Source organism: Nicrophorus vespilloides, unplaced genomic scaffold (genome assembly GCF_001412225.1).
Source record: "Nicrophorus vespilloides isolate i.1.1-1 unplaced genomic scaffold, Nicve_v1.0, whole genome shotgun sequence".
NCBI classification, from domain to species: Eukaryota; Metazoa; Arthropoda; class Insecta; order Coleoptera; family Silphidae; genus Nicrophorus; species Nicrophorus vespilloides.
Window position 1 is genome coordinate 27,501 of NW_017099575.1, and position 16,899 is coordinate 44,399.

Consider the following 16,899-nt stretch of genomic DNA (forward strand, 5'->3'; position numbering starts at 1 on the left):
GCAAAAGTTTTGGCGTCGCCATGGAAAAAATATGCGTGCGGAATTTGAACTTCGAAGTAATTTCGCAGTCAATAATAGAAGCCGGTAACGATGGCAACGAATCCCGATCGAAACGCGGAAAATGGCTTTTCCATTCGTGAATGCAATAATCAAATGACACAAAGACGGGAGTGGGAGAGCAGACTACGAACTAAGCTCAGCCGCATCACAAAAGAACCGAAGCTTTGTAATTAAAAGATTTTTATCCTGCTTAATTAAAACGAGACTCCTTCTTTCCTCTCCGAATTAATCTTTAATTTATAATTAATTAATCTGGATAATCAGCTGATTAATTGAAAATCAATAAATTGAAAAAACGTTACAATACCTTGAGTTGGATCAGTTTGCCAAACTGGGGTGGTGAATCTATTCGGATCAGCGTAGAAAGGCATCGGAGCCTGAAAGCACACAAATAACAAAAATCAATTAAAACTATACATAAAAAAAACAAAGAACAATCAAAAAAACGTAAATTGTAAAAGTTTTATCTTTGATAGCATCCGCGGTATTATATGCATCAGGGGGTGCATGCCTCTGTGGGGGAGCGTTCGTTTGTAGTAAATCGTCCCAAGTTTAAGAAAGGTCAGTGCGTTTCCCCCAAAGAAGGGTAGAATCCCCAAATCTCCCCTAAGACACTCCTGAATCGCGTTAACCTTTTGGACGAGTTCCCTTGACAAAACGATGCAACAACCCCTGCATATTTGACACCCACCCCCCGCGGCCGTGCTAAAGCAACACGTGGATTGTGCTCTTACTATAAAATAATATCCACTCACCATCGGCTGCTGTTGGACGGGTTGTTCAGGTTTTAACATGTGCACAGGCTGCGGACTTGGCCTCGAAGCTGGAACACTTGGTTCCGGCACGGAGACGTTGGAGATGGCCGGTCCGTTGGCTTTTCTACCGCGGTAGCTCTGCAAAAAATAAGAAAACATTATGAACCTTTCACCACGAAGTGTACACGAATTGTGGATCTTTTTGGTGGAAATACAAGAAGAAGAAGAAAGAGAAGCATATCGAAAAACCAAAAATCATTTTCTCTATTAGTCAATAATCGATATCGACATCTGAAAAGAAAATTATGAGTGCGGAAGAGGGACGCAACTACCTAAGCTCTATTATTAATCATCTACGTTGAAATATGCAAGTAACGACCCTCTAGATCAGGTAGAAACTTCAAATGCACATTCACAATCTTCCAATTTTTTTAAACACTCTCAGTATACGAAAATAATATTCAAATTTGAAGCCAAAACAGTAAAATATGAAATATATTTGTATTAATAAAACATTTATTTAAAAATATTATACTTCGTTTTAAAGTAATCATTCTTAAACTCTTAGTTATCATACATATATTGATATTATTATTATCATCGTTAAATTCAAAATCGAAATTTATTAGTTTTTTTGTTTAATAGCTTAATTCTAAGATGCGCCATCTAGTAAATATCGTTTAAAAGTAGATGACCTTCCCGCGTTTATAATGCTTTGTAATGTTACTTAGATGCATGTTAACAAACTAAACAAATATTCGTATAATTGGCAAATGCTGAGAAGCGCATGATGATTAGAAATATACATTGGTAATAGCGATTACCAACGCGAGGTTGTTGGATCGAAATCCCTATTTTTACCCGAATTAAATAGAAAATCATTACCTTCGAATGCATTCCAAGAAATTGAAAAAGAGGACGCGTGTGAAATATGATTTACACTAAATATTGAATTTTTTCTCTCTCGACAAGCAAGCAAAGAATACTGAACGAAATGCTAAAGCATTTCGATTCTCGTTATCAAGTAAGCTACGGTTGTCTGCATCCGACAATCTATTTTTGTCCCACTTCGATTACAAGTAATGTACGAAGCTAGAAGAAACGTACACATCGGTATAATCATGCTTGTTATTACGCTGATCATTATATTTACCAGTTAAAACGTACGTCGCAAAAGCATCGGGCGCTCGAATTTTAAAGCAAAGTCCCGAAAATTTAAGAATCAAATTTGAATCGTGTTTGCGTCTATATCAGGATAAATGCGATATCTATTATAGAGTTTTTTAAGTTGCGTTTAGCAAATGGGTAGATAGTTGATGGTTTAAAGTGCGGCCACCAAAGTGGCAATTAACGTGCACCGAGTGTTGCATATAGATGCAACTCATTTTTATTTTCTCTTCCATTTTTCCAACGTTCCAGCTCGATTTTTCCATCTGGTAATACGAAAATATATGTGTCGGAGTATTAATTAATGAAGCAATTACACGGGTAGTGTGCCAGAGGCGAATTCTGGGCTGGTAATCTACCGTCGGGGCCGTTAAAATGGAAATGCTACAGTAAAAATTTTATCAAGTCGTATAATTTTGCGCGCGCTGTACTCGTAATTGCAAATTTAGTTGAAATGTATTCAGGTTAGACGCAGGCGCACGAAATAAATCAATAGGGGAGGACGCACTTTCGGTACATCCTACGGGAAAGCGTATTATGCATCCTTGTGTTTACTACAGGATATTTTTTCCTCGCCTCGCACGCAATTTCTTCCCCACACGAAAATAAAAATAAACACGTTTATTTTTATCTTTCGCTACGCACTTTTGCAACGTTATCCCAGCTGACATTTATTTAAATATCAATTTATATACGCTCGCACCGGTAGCGAAGAACAAATAAACAGAAACATATTTGTTGATCACCTTCTCCTTTTTCGAAATAAATTTAATAAAGTAACTGAAATAACGCGTTTTGTTTTTCAACTTTTGTTTTTTTTTTTCGTTTCTTTCAGTAAGTGCAACCTACCCCTGCACCTCGTCCCTTCCCCCTGCCACGTCTAGATTCTCCACGGATATAGCTTTGGTCTCCATAAAGATTCTAAAACAAAACGAAAAGAAAACGAAAATAAATAAAATCATAATTGAAAGAAAAAAACGAATAATCGATGGACACAATTCTCTACACTATAAAACCAATCCTACAATTATTCTACGAAAAACATTATCTACTGCAACCCGAACCCTACGCCGACATTTTGCCAGAATCAGAAACGATTTCCGTATTTATTGATTATTTTCTTCTGCAAAAAGTATTTCATTTATCTTGTTTACCTTCAAAATAATTCAATTATTATCGTCATTTCAAACACGCTCATAAGAACACACATATTATTATTATTGTTACATCAACAAAATCTAGAAATATACATCATTTATCGATTTATAAACCTGAAATCATACACGTCTGTAAAGTATTGATTAACTTTTAAACGTCTGTACATTTTCTTTAAACACACTATTAAATTTTTCTTTTTGAATCCATAAGATTCTTCAAATCGTTCATTTGTAATACATTCTTTTTTTAAATAGCCACTTAATTACAATTGCTTGACTAAACATGTTGTTTATTAATTATTATACTAAGTAAAATTAAATAATAGAGAATTAAACATTTTCTTTTTTTTTTTCAAAACAAAAACGTAGATTTTATTTAATTTTACAATAAAAATTTGTTTCTTGTATAAAATATAATTGTAAAAAAAAGCATTATTAGTTTCAGTGTGAAAATGTATTCGACTATTTCAAATTTGAATACGTCTCTAATATCCGCTTGAATAGATTTGTCTAGGTTCGATTTTTATCCCTCGCATAATAAAAATAATAAATTATGCGATTGTAGCGTTTGACAACGGAGAGGACAAAAAGAAAATAATGTAAGGAGAGAAGAATTGAATTGAGCATTGAATTCGGGTAGAAAATTTGGCATGAAACTGGATATAGTTTTGCCGCAGCTTAATGACAATGGCGGCCGATCCGAAAAGAAATTTATGTGCGAGTGCGTGTATTTCTATGCCGTGAGAGATCCTGGGATAACGGGGCACTGCCAGTGGGAGGAGGAACTTAGGCCCCAGCTGTCAGCAGATACCAACCACGTGTGCTACGAAAAGGGATGTACAAAACACTTAATGTTTACTTTCCTCCGGATTTTTACCCCACATCATCAACTACCCTCATACGCGACGTCCCGTCCAAAAACAAAAATACCTTCAATATCCTCCACCATTTTTATTCCGGCGACGTTCTAATAATATAATATAGAATGCAACAAAAAAAAAAAATATATGAACAAACTTCTAAATATTTCTATTTTTACGTTTTATAAATAAGAAATTTATATTTTTTATTAATATTATGTTGTTACATTACAAATTAACAATAGTTTTCTTTTAGAATTTCCATAGTTTCCGTATAATATAATGCAAAAAATGAACATAAGTCTTTAATATTTATGTTATAAATAAGTTATAGTTGATGCATTACAAATCGAGAAACATTTTCCCTCATAATTCAGGGGATTGTACAAAAAGTATATGTGTAATATATAAATAAGGTGTGAGGTCCGTTTAATTGTTAGAGAATGGGGATTATTCATTCGTCCTGGGTGTGAGCCTTTTTCGGTGTGTGTGTCGAATTGGTATATATATTTTTTTGTACGTATGTGTGTGTCTCGTTGTAGAGGACGGTAAATTGAAAATGGATTAGGCAAATCAACCCTCCTCGGTTTTGTGCATCCCTGATGGGTGCACACCTGGCCTTGCTACCGGATATGCCTCGACCAGACGGCTCTTGCACCCAATATGGCATAAACTTGTATCGTCGTGCGCTCCATATATTCCATACGTATCAACAGCCCGGCACATTACCGCCCCTATTTTCTGATCTCGTTAAGATTCAGATACAAACACTCAACACCCAGTGCACCGAGACAAGGCGACGAAGGTGTTACTTAACGTACTCGAGATTACCCTCATCCCAGTTTCGAAAAATTATTTATTATTTGCCGCCACATTTACATTACTCAATTTTCACTTCCGCTCGCTGCAAGCGGCAAAACCCACCGCTTATTAAATACAACAACAACAATGTAAAAATATATATATAGATATAATATGTGTGTGTATATGGAAGAAATCCCTTCGACTCACTGGGATTATATAATATCCAGTTTCTAGTTCTATTTAACATTTCTAAATCCTGGGTCTTCGAAAAAGGTCCTTCCAGAGACGCATTCACACATGGCGTTCCCATACTGAACTGCAATGGTTTCCGGTCGTTAATATATTATTTCCAAACATGGAAACACAAGACCCCCGTTCCCATGACACTGAAAATCCGCATAACAGGAAAATCACAATCAGCGCGCTATTTCTACGTACACATTCTCAGTCGATATTGTGTCTACCTCTGAAGTTAATTGGAATATTTGTCACAACTAATTTAATCAGATCCATCAAGAGTTTTTTTTTCCCATTATTTATATTTTTGTTACTCATTATTTTTATCTGCTACATGTTATTATCAATATAGATTATTCGCATTTGTTTGCCTACTTCTATTACATACAAATGTTTTGATTATTCTCCATACAAATTACTGCGTGACAGATAATTATGATCAAAAACCATTAAAAACTCACAACACGACGTTATTAAATTTGACCAAATTTGACCACAACTCTAATTACAGTTATTATAGCTTATTGAATGCACAAATCATTACAATTGGCTAAACCGAAAATCTCCTGGAAGTCTTTAAAAACTGTCTCTACCTGATTTCACAACATAACTCAATCTATATAAATTATTGTTACGACAAAAACCTTTTGCTGAGACATTTTAAACACAAACTAAGTTGTATAGAACTATTCTAATCATTGTTACCTTAGAATTTCTTAAGAAGTCAGTTAGTTTATACAAAGTTTAACTAAAGAAATAATACATTGTAAACAGCCCATTGTAATAATTTATATAATTTTGTAGTTGTTGCTATTGTAAACGTTGCTATTATCATTTAAAAAATAGTTGAAAACAAATACAATCTTAATTATTAGTAATTGAAAGTAAAAGAGAAAATTTGTGGTTGCAATGGTGGATTATATATATAAATAAGTGTACGGCCTTGAAATGAACCAATCAGCACCATTAATACGCGGCTCCGTGATTGGTTTATTTTACACCCTTCAGAGTGGGGTGGCTGAAAAATATTTCCGTAAATATTCATCTCAATTTATTTTTAGAACAAAAAAAAATCTCTACATAGTCTAACATGAAGAAGACTCCTCCCTTCGTTCTCATCTTAAAATAGTTTTTAAAATGGCTACAAATAAGTGAAAGCTCTTAATATAAATAGTTTTGTCCCATTATATAAATAAATATGTAGTCTTAATTATTATACAATTTATACTTTCTGTAGAACTATGTACCATGTACCAATGATTTTGACTTTATAAATAAAAATAAGAATAGTCCTTTGTATCAGTAATGTACAAATGATATTACCGAAATCAATTGAAATTAAAGATATTTAGATCTCATACAGGTCTGATGAAAGAAAAAGGATCTAAGTAAGTTAAAAGATTATACATAATTATAGCTATTAGTTAAACCATGTACCATGTACTAATGATTTTGAAATAACTTTATAAATAAAAATAAGAATAGTCCTTTGTATCGGTAATGTACAAGGATATTACCAAAATCAATTGAAATGAAAGATATTTAGATCTCATACATGTCTGATGAAAGAAAAAGGATCTAAGAAAGTTTGAAGATTATACATAATTATAGTTATTAGTTAAATTTTAGTGTCGAAGTCATTTTTAAGAGGTGTTTAAATCTTGATACTATTCTTGAGTTTATGGTGAAACAGCATTAACATGTCTATTGTGAAGCTGTGAAGTAAAATTGAATGATATGGAGGTAAAGGTTTTGTGTAAGTTTGTCGAATCCGAAAGGTGGACTGCCTGTTTTAATGACCAACAACGAACGGGTGGATGGTTGCGTGCCTTGGATATGGCTATGAGAGTGTGTAATACAACGATGAGTAAAGGCGTGAGCACGTGGGTAAACAAGGAAGGCGAGGGTGGGTTATCCAAGGTAAGGGAGACCTTCGGTCAGTGCGAGAGTGGTCGTTAGAACGACTAGACGGAGGGCCAGACAACCCGAACAACCGGAATACACCCTTCCTTCCGGGAATCACGCAGCCACTACACCGAAAATCCCACAAGCCGCGGGGAATCCCCCAAAAAACGACAAGAGCAACACTCTTCTTCATCTCCGCCCACCCCAACGTCACAGTCCCCTCCGGAACATATTATAACGATTAAAGGAAGCTCACCTTTTCCAAAAAAAAAAAAAAAATGAAATGAGAACACTCCCATCTGGAACACCCGAGATCGTTCATTTCGTATGGGATAAATGTTTAAGATATATATTTTCTTCCTTCGAGAAAGAAAGAGAAAAAAAAAATGAAATCATTCACACATGGAGCTGTTTTTTTTTCTTTTGAGGAAAAGGGAAGAGCTTTTTTTTTATAAGTATATGTTTTTATGAATCTGAAAGTGTGCGTGCCGCAGGGGGTTGATCCATATTTTCCTGTTTTGTTTTTTTCGTTTCCAGCTCTTCCAAAAATAGAAATCTAACTAACGTTATTGCACCTACGATTATATAAATAGAAACGTACATAACGCGCTAATATATAAGGGGATGTTCGGTTTCCCCAAAAACCACTTCGTTTTATGTACAATAACATATGTATATAACTATTTTTAGTGCTACTCCATGTTGCGTAAGCACAAAAAAATGAAGGAACTTTCATTTCAATTATTTTGTATGTAGTTTAAATCTAAGTATTTCCTATTCGAATGTAAATATAAATAATTGTAAATTTTCATATTAGATATTCTTAATTTGAATTCAAAGTTTTTTTTTATAATTCCCAGAACATTGATATTAATAAAATTGCACTAATAATACTGCATGAATATGTACTAGAACTAGTTGGAATCAAAGTGTATTATATAGTGTAAATTGGAGTTGGTGGTATTGTGATGAAGCCGTAGTTTCTATACTAGTAGTTAAAAGCTTTTATTTTGTTAAGTGCAACTGTGAACAAAGCTAAGATTCAGATGAAATTCAATCAAAGAAGTCTCTTCTAATTCAATAAATCTATGTAATTTCTGCGAATGAATGGTGATGGTGTGAATGGGGTATGCATATGAACAAGTTGTTCTTCACACCTACGCTACTACCATCAACCTCACTCAATTGTGCTTTTGGCTGCGTGCCATGAATTGATTCAGAGGAGAGAGAGTGTAGAAAAAAAAAGCGTTTATATAAGGGGGGGTCCCGCACAATCCGATACATACGGAGGGGCGCGCAACAAACAGTTATGAGGGGGCCACCTGAAAGTGACGTCTTCGGACCTACCCTAATGCTAAACGCCCCCGCGGCGGCACGCGACCATTTTACCAGGTGCGCCTCTCAATGGGGAAGGGTAACAACTCTTGGCCATTCGGGGATTCCTCTAGCCATTGTTATTGTTTACAGTCGGGCGCCGCCTTGGCCCCCCAACTCTACTCACTTTCACTCCCCCTTACTACTACTACTGCTGCTGTTACGACCACACTACTCCTCTTTTTAATTGAATCATCTCTCGCCGCACACTTCTCGTTTCTATACGGCAATAAAAAAAAACAGATGAAGAACGAGCGCGCTTTTCTTACGAAGGGGGGCAGACGACGTTCCTCCTTCGAGTGCTTTGATTTTTATACTCCACTTGTCATTGGCTATGCAAAAACATTTATGGATTTACGATGTTTGATTAATAACACCAACTTCCTTCCACTGTTCCTAATCCACAACTTTACGTACATAAACTATAATAACTATTTTATGAACTGTAAACAAAGGAAATAACAAATCAACAGTAGCGAGTCAACAAGAAAAAGAATAATCATTGCTTCTGAATAAATCTTCCATATAGATTTTGAGATAAAGCAGAAAAAGAAAAAAAAATCATTCACATATGGAGCTTATTTTTTTCTTCGAGGAAGAAGGAAACGTTTGTATAAACATATGTTATTTTTTTACACAATCTGAAAGTGTGCGTGTCGCAGAGGGATGATGAAAAACAATCTAAAAATACGTATTTCACTCAAAATTATATTGTATAATTTTAACATTGCAATTATAGGTATTTTCTAAAATCAACCGACAGCGTAAATAAATTAAATAGTTTTTGAAATTGTATACAAAATAATTGGTTAAAAAAATAATTTTGAAATTCGCTATTTGATGAATCTGTATCGTTTATTCGGTGCGTTAAAGGTTTTTAATTAGCAGCGTTAGTGCTCCGACCACGCGTTCAAATCACTTTCGATTTCGACATTTTCCCGTAAACCTAGACACGCTTCGAGTTTCGGAGCGCCCGATTTGCGCCATTGTGAAACGGGTTTTTCGGTCCGTGTTGATGTTTACGCTGAACGCCGTTTCGTATGTAAAAGGGTTGTTGTCGCAGGAAAGCAAAAAAAAAAGTAAAAACAAAACATATAGAGAGAAAAAAACGAGCGGTTGCGGAAAAGCAGAAATGGTAATGGTCACGGTCCGAAGTGAAACGTCGGCGACCATAAATAATCATAATAATAATGGTATCGGTGAGTGTGTGTGTTACGTGCTGCACGGTGTAATTATAAAAAATGTGAAAATATAAATTACGGCAGCAGGGCGGAAATGTGACGTCACGTGTTGGGTTGGGGGTTGCAGCGGATGCAGGCACATATGCCGCCACCGAGGATGGTTTCCGGTCACCTATGACCGTGAAACTCTAGAAGTTTTCCTGTGCCCGAAGCGTCCTCGGAATCGGGTGTAAATATTTGCTTGTTACCTGGTAATGGCCGATCCGACGACCGTCGAGGAACCAAATAGAAAGAGGTGGAGGAGGAGGAGGAGGTAGAATCGAATCGCGCGGGCCGTGGAGAGCAGTGCAGAAAACGAGACGACTGGAAACGGCGCGGTCCGCGCTTCAATTGTTTCGCAGCGGCAATTTTTAAATCTAGTACATTATATAATTTAACGATGAGAATACTTTTACAGAGGAAGTACCCAGTCGGATGCAAGTTCAACTCTGTTAGATTTAACAATCTATTTCCTAAATTAAACTCGACTACTTTAGGATTGTTTGTCGCCAGCGATTGCATCTGACACTCATTGGACTTGCGAGCAGACTTGGTCTTCTCTTCAATACTTCTTTGACCGTCGCTGTTTATTTACAGTCTCCATTTCACCTTTACTAAAACTCAACTGACCTCCATTCCCGTCCTTCCTCTCCTCGCAGATGCATTTCTCGAAACAACGGAATAAGAACATTCTCAATTGCGAATTGTGATTTGACCATCCTGTTTCAAGTGTACCGAGGAAGGCTGAATTAATAAATGCACTCATTGTCAAACAATTATCCAATTTATATTTTAATAGAAAACTTTCCTATCGGCATTCTAAACCAAATGTAATTATGAATGTTCACTTTAAAATAAAATTGCTTTTTTTTTTCAATATTCAGTTTAATTTTAATTTGAAATTTTAATATCTAAATATATTATGAACACAATATTTTGTACTTTTTTTTTGTTATTAATTAATTTTCATTCAAAAAATATTTATATTTTAATTTTGTATAACATATACATAACTAGAATATTCAATTATTGTAAAATATATAAAAATAATACTTATTGATATGTTTTTGTTCATAAATTTTGTATTTTATGTGGTCCTAACTTTTTATTTTGGTAAAACCCTTGAAATACTAGAGATTTATGCTTTTTTTTTATGTAGATTTTCAAGTGGCTTCCTATCTTTTTTTTTTGTGGTTTTCATTCATTCGCAGTGGAGATGTTTCGCAGATACCCCCAATGACTAAGATAGATAATAATGATGATGGATCGACGTTAATATCTGGTCCTTTATTTGGAATGGAGCGACCACCGTTCGTTCCTGTTTTAATAAAATGGAGTGCGTGCGTACAAATACTATTTTTGCATCCCTTGTAGTAAGAAGAGTAAGTAATCTAAGCTCGGGAGATTAAACTGGCCTGTGTATGGCAGGCTTCACTAACCTACGCACACACCACCACGGATCGTGGTGGATCGATAAGAATCCGAGTGCAATGATGACTCATGCGACACCCCCCTTGGCTCGTGCACCCTTAAACCCCTGTCTGCACGCACGTCGTCGAAAAAATCAATCCACGGACGCAAATATCAAATGTTGCCAAACCTAAAGATGCATGCATCCATCTTCCAGGACTTTAAAACTATCGACCGATGCAAAACGCTACTACAAATGAAGAAGAGAAGCATCACTCGTACCGGTCATCATACCTTGTTTAAATGAGAGATGATCACGTAGGCAGACGTAATTAGTTCTAATCATGAAGCGTGATTTTTCAATTTAGGCGTGAGTGCTAGTTGCAGTGCACACAAACGTCTGGGTGGTTGATTCGAGGGAAACAATAAACAAAAGAAAATAAAAATATGTCGAGAACAGAGGGAGAAGACCCCGGCAATAATTACAAAAACAAATAGGATCCATGCAGCGATACAGGCCGGTCCGAGCGAAAGAGAGAGGCTGGGGGAGTGTAATTTCAAAAATCAATATATTTGATACCAGTTGTCTGAGTCATACACTCTTTCTCTCTTCTCGTATGGCATTGTTGGTGTCTAATAGGAAGAAGGAATGGTTGAATTTATTAAACACAACGTTTGCAACAACATGCGACAGATGTGTCCTGGCTGGCACGAGCGGCCAACGAACACAACACTCGTGTTTATCTCATTCCAATTGTGATATTTCATCTGCCACAACGGACTCGGTGCCATCAGTACAGACACCTTTATACCTGACTCAATCAAGCCCATTCATTTCTCTTTTCGTCGATAAATATCGCAAACGTTAATCGTCCTCCAGATAACAAATACTTATATCCATCCACAAAAACATCCAAGCCATGATTCTACTAACATTGTTTTCGTCGTTACCAATTCTTCAACTTTCCAAACCAGAAAATATTAAAAAAAAAAACTAAAGGACAGCTGTATTGTACTCTCCGAATTCAATATCACTTTCTACTAGACGTTACACATAATTTATAATTAAAAGGAATCACCTTCCACCTTTTTTTTTATATATATATATAACGCTGTTTGTTCTTCTCTAGAAATGCGTTTCGCTATTATATTTATTTGCAGCGGACCAGTAGATTAGTACACGTCGTACGCTCCATTTTTTTCTGAGGGCACACAATAGGGCCCAGTGGGAACATTTCTATGGCCCGCTATAAGTAAACAGCTGGCAAAACTTTATTCTCTAAATGCAGCTGTTTGACTCGGCCATATACCTGGTAAAGCCACATTTATGGCATATGTTATACAGCAAAGTAGTTTTCGGTTACAAAAAATAAAATATATGAATGCGAGTATGTGAGAGCGTGTATACGAGTTGTAGATTATATGTTTTAAGCATAAGCGAAGCCGCAAACTTTTATTTTATACTGATTTTCTTCAGTTTTATTTTCATGTACACATTTTTTTTTAAATGCATTCCATTGCGAGAAGCACAGCAACCGGGAATATTTTTCAACCGCAGAGTTTCGCAGAATTTGAATCATTCAATTAAACAAAATTTATATATGTGATTCTAATTTGAAATTTTAAATACATAAACAACAATAAATTTAGTAATGATGTGTGTTTTAGTGTAAATATATTTCTGGAATAAATAAATCGGTTTCATTCAATGGATTGGTATTTGGGAATTTCGAAAATGCTATGATTAAAATGGAAAGCACATAGCGAATAATTTAATAACAGAGCTGTGTATGTGTGTGACGCGAAATCGATTTTGAATAGCGAAAGTGAAATATCTCGGGGCAACGACGAAAACTGTACATAGTTTTCGCGTATAATCCAATTTGAATATTAGTTCAAGGTGGAGGGTAGATGCGACGAGATAGAGGATGGAGTGGAGAAAGATCGTGAGAGTGTGTTAAATAGAGAGAAAGAGAGAGAGATGAAAAAAAGTGCATAACGAGTTTTCCGACTTAATCGACACGGATTGCGGGTCATGAGAAATGTTCCTTGCATTATTATGCAACATATCGTTAGGCCGGAGATAACAAAAAGATTAATTTTAATTTGTATGGGATTGCGTGAATGCTCTTTTGCCGCTGGGGGTTGTATTTGCATTCTGTGATTAAAAGCAACCTGCATGTGAGTTTCGGTCGTTGTTCTTCCCTTAAAAGAATGAACGAAGGAAGAAGCGTGGAAGGGTGATGACTGCGTTGTGGATAAACTGGATTTTGTTGGATGTGATTTGTATATATATATATTTTTTGAAGATTTAGCAGTGAAAATACTGTGCTTGATGCAGCTGCTTCGTGATTTAATTAAAATGCTGGTTATTTATGCGTGTGTACGCGTACACGCATATGTATATATATGTATGTACGTGCGTAATTGGGTCGGTCCACGTCCACACACTTAGGGTAGGTTCGCATCAACTACAGTTTCATCCCCCTAGTATATTGCATACTTTACTACCAGCACCATTGAAATGGAGCGAGAGGTTCTAATGATTATCAGAGGGTTGTGTTGCTTACCTTCTTCTCGGTGAGCTTTTCGCATCGTCGCTGCTTGCAGATTTGATGGCTCTTGTCGTTCCTGCACGGGGCACAATCACCACAATTGTCTTTACGTTGACATCCGATGCATTCTCCGCATCGTTTCCGTTTTTTCTTGACTTGCTTATCGATGCCGCCGCCACCGAGATCGTCCACGTCCATAGAATTCGAACCGAGGGAATGATGTTTGAAACTCGCGGTACTAGAAACGGCGGCCACCTGGCCCGAATTTTCGTTGCCGATGTCCATGTTACTTGAAGCACCGTCACTTTCCGCGGAACTCTCTAGGCTGGAGGCCCGCATTTTTCGGCGCTCCTTCTTGCGATAGTCGCTCCTCGTAGGGGAACCCACCATCGATGCATTGATGCCGTTGAGTTTCTTGTCCAGACCATTGTAGAGACCGGAGTTGTCTATGATAGTGGACATTGGATTTTGGAATTGAGTTGGATGCAGGGTGACATTCTGAATTTTTATGTTGGGGTCTTGCAGACTGGCCAGTTTGAGGTCAGGTTCTGATTTGAGTACGGTGACCACTGTAGGTGAAGAAATATTTTGAATGATCGTACCATTCTGTGTGGGGAAGGTTGTCGGATGCGTGTACAGCTGGATATGCCTTTCGTCGAGGAATTGCTGCTGGATGGAGGGAATTTCGCGCGCCTGAATGGGGGCCGGGACCAGCGGATAGTTGCGGGCGTTCAGCGTGTGGAAGTTGGGGCCTAATGTGGTCAGGCTTGGACTAGATACGTGTGACACGGGGGACACAGGTGTTAGAGTTGTTAGGGTCGGTTCACTGGTGGTGACTGCTTCGTTGAAGGTTTGGAACTGCGATTGAAAAGAAGGTAGCTTCGAAACACCGTTTTGTGCAAAGGCATCGGCAAATGTTGTTACCGTTGTAGGCTGGCATTGTGAATCGACGGGCTTCGACTCCCACGGTCTGTATTGGGGCTGGGAGGCAATGATCGAGAGCCCGTTCTCAGGCCGATCCAGTAATCGCGTCTCGGTGTAATAGTCCCAATTGGAGATGTCCAAGAGTCGGGAATCCGTGAAGGACCCGAAACCAGCGCTGGCATCCATGTCAGCGGAGAAGGTGGAAAAAGGCGGAAGATTTGAGCCTGGAGGGTCAGAGCTCGACGTCGCGGGATACGACGGAGCCAGGGTATACCCAGAGCTCAGCGTCTCCGGGTCCTGGCTAAGAGTTTCACTCATGCTGTCATCGCACTCTCATATTGAGCAACTATACATTCACACACAATTAGAATAAAATGTAACTTATTGTCATTACAAGTGTATCCTGATTTTCTCTGAGATTCGTTTGCAACAGGAAGAATTAATCAGCCTTCTATTTGTACTTTACGGACTTTGTACTATTGGTGATAGCTTCGTATAAAAATAATGTTGTTGAAACTAATTAGTCTAATATAAAAATATCTGAAACAGAAAAGAGAAAATCCAATATCAAATATTAATTCTACAAACTCTAGACTACAATAACAAACAGGCAGCAGCAACATCAACATCAACGTAAACAAAAACAAAAATTGGCGAAGCTCGAAGATGCATAAAGCTAACGCATTATTGAAGGAAAACAGTACGCATTTCCTTTTCCCTATACCGGGTCACGGTCGTTATAACGCGTGCGCTCGTGTCCTCCCCGGTCGATCATGAAGCCTGATTCACCACTAAGCTCTGGTGGCCAATAACAAAGCTAAAGTTCAAATCCTTCAATATATTTATTCATCTTTCATTCATTAAAATATCGCAATAATCAATCACATACCGTTCGTGTTGTAAACAACAACAATGTTCTTGTTATTGTTTTTATTTTTTTAGTTAAATCCTTCCATTCATGCACATTCATACACACATGCACATCGCTTTATAAACAAATCGGACGTAAATATCGGGTGTTAAACATTGCAAATTTGCGCGTAAATGTTGCTGCCGAAGCTTTCTATCCAAGGTACACCTAACGTTAATTCTAATTCTCTAAGTTATACTTTGATGTATTTAAGTGATGTCACTTCGTTCTTAGCGAATGTAAGTTAGTTGTAAATATAAGGGCTCACTAACCATGTGAAAATTTAAAACGCCAGCACGCACACCACTAAACACGCACGTACTGAAAGGACGACTGACGCTACGCACACACATAGTATGCAGCTTTCGAGTTCGCGCTTCACATCTGCCACACTTTGCACCAATCAGAGAAATGCATTAGAGCTTTCGGTTGCAATCGTCTCCCTCCGGAGCGCCCGTGCGATACTTTTCACAAATTCCATGTTGTTTTATTAGAATGTTTTCTTCTCCTATTCTTCGTGTCTCTTATGTGTGCGCTTTTATTATATATACTTCTTTATTATTTTTTTTTCATCTGCACTCATTTTATTCGCCATCATATTTCGCTTCCTTTTTCGCTTCTTTTATTTCTCCCCGTATCGAATTAAAAACACCACCGCGTTGAACTTATATGACCTTTCGATAACCGGAAAACAATCAGTCGACGGAGCTTTTTCAACCCTAAAACAAAAATCAGCAAATTTCTTATATATTTCATTAATAAATTATATTTTCTACATTATTTTCATCATTATAAAATTTACAATAACAATAAGAACGTAAAAATAACGAGAATATCATCGGAAACTCTATTTAAACGCGCTCAATTTTCTAAATAATTTTATAATCATAATATATTTATTATAATGCTATTTCTTTAAGAGATATTTTCTAGATGAGTAATTTGTTGATTATTACTTGCAATAAAGCTTTTACCACCATTAATCGTCTTTTGATTAAATAATTTAATCAAAGCCAAAATAATATTCAACCAATATTATTTTTTTTACAAATATAAATTAATAAATATTAAAAGTGATGAAATTAAACAATTAGTAATTTGTTTAATAGTATATTTATCCAAAATTTATCATTTAATCCGTCTCAAAGAAACTTCACAGCAGAATACTTTAATTTCTATATAATAATTTGTAAAGATGATAAAAATCAAAAACGAATATATTTATTGATGTTATATGATTTTAATAGTTATGAACTCAAATAATTACTATTGAATTCTTTAAATTAAATTGCATGATAAGAAATATTAAACTTTTTACTAAACAAAATAAATATTTTAAATATTTTTTTAATTCATTATTGTATTATTATTATTTAACATATTTATTTGTAAAAATTATGAATAAAATGGCTATCCGCCTTATTATTGTAATTTTACAGAAAAAATAACAATTTTTTACTTTTATTCTTAATTTAATAAATTAAAAATAAGTTTGTTTTTCAATTTTAATATATTATTTATATTTGCTTGTGCTTTCGCATATTATTAATTCTATCTTATA

At 36.2% G+C, this 16,899-nt stretch overlaps 1 protein-coding gene across 1 annotated transcript in view; it reads right to left on the reverse strand.

The window, feature by feature from the left end:
• Window positions 1–14,957, reverse strand: part of LOC108564764 (DNA N6-methyl adenine demethylase-like) — an 18,716-nt gene extending 3,759 nt beyond the window's left edge. The window contains exons 1-4 of the mRNA XM_017923878.1: window positions 13,520–14,957; window positions 2,832–2,903; window positions 816–953; window positions 368–437 (exon numbers count right to left, since the gene is read on the reverse strand). Coding sequence (XP_017779367.1) covers window positions 368–437; window positions 816–953; window positions 2,832–2,903; window positions 13,520–14,746 — 1,507 coding nt within the window. The 5' untranslated portion in view covers window positions 14,747–14,957. The remainder of the gene's footprint in view (window positions 1–367; window positions 438–815; window positions 954–2,831; window positions 2,904–13,519) is intronic.
• Window positions 14,958–16,899: the final 1,942 nt, after the last annotated feature.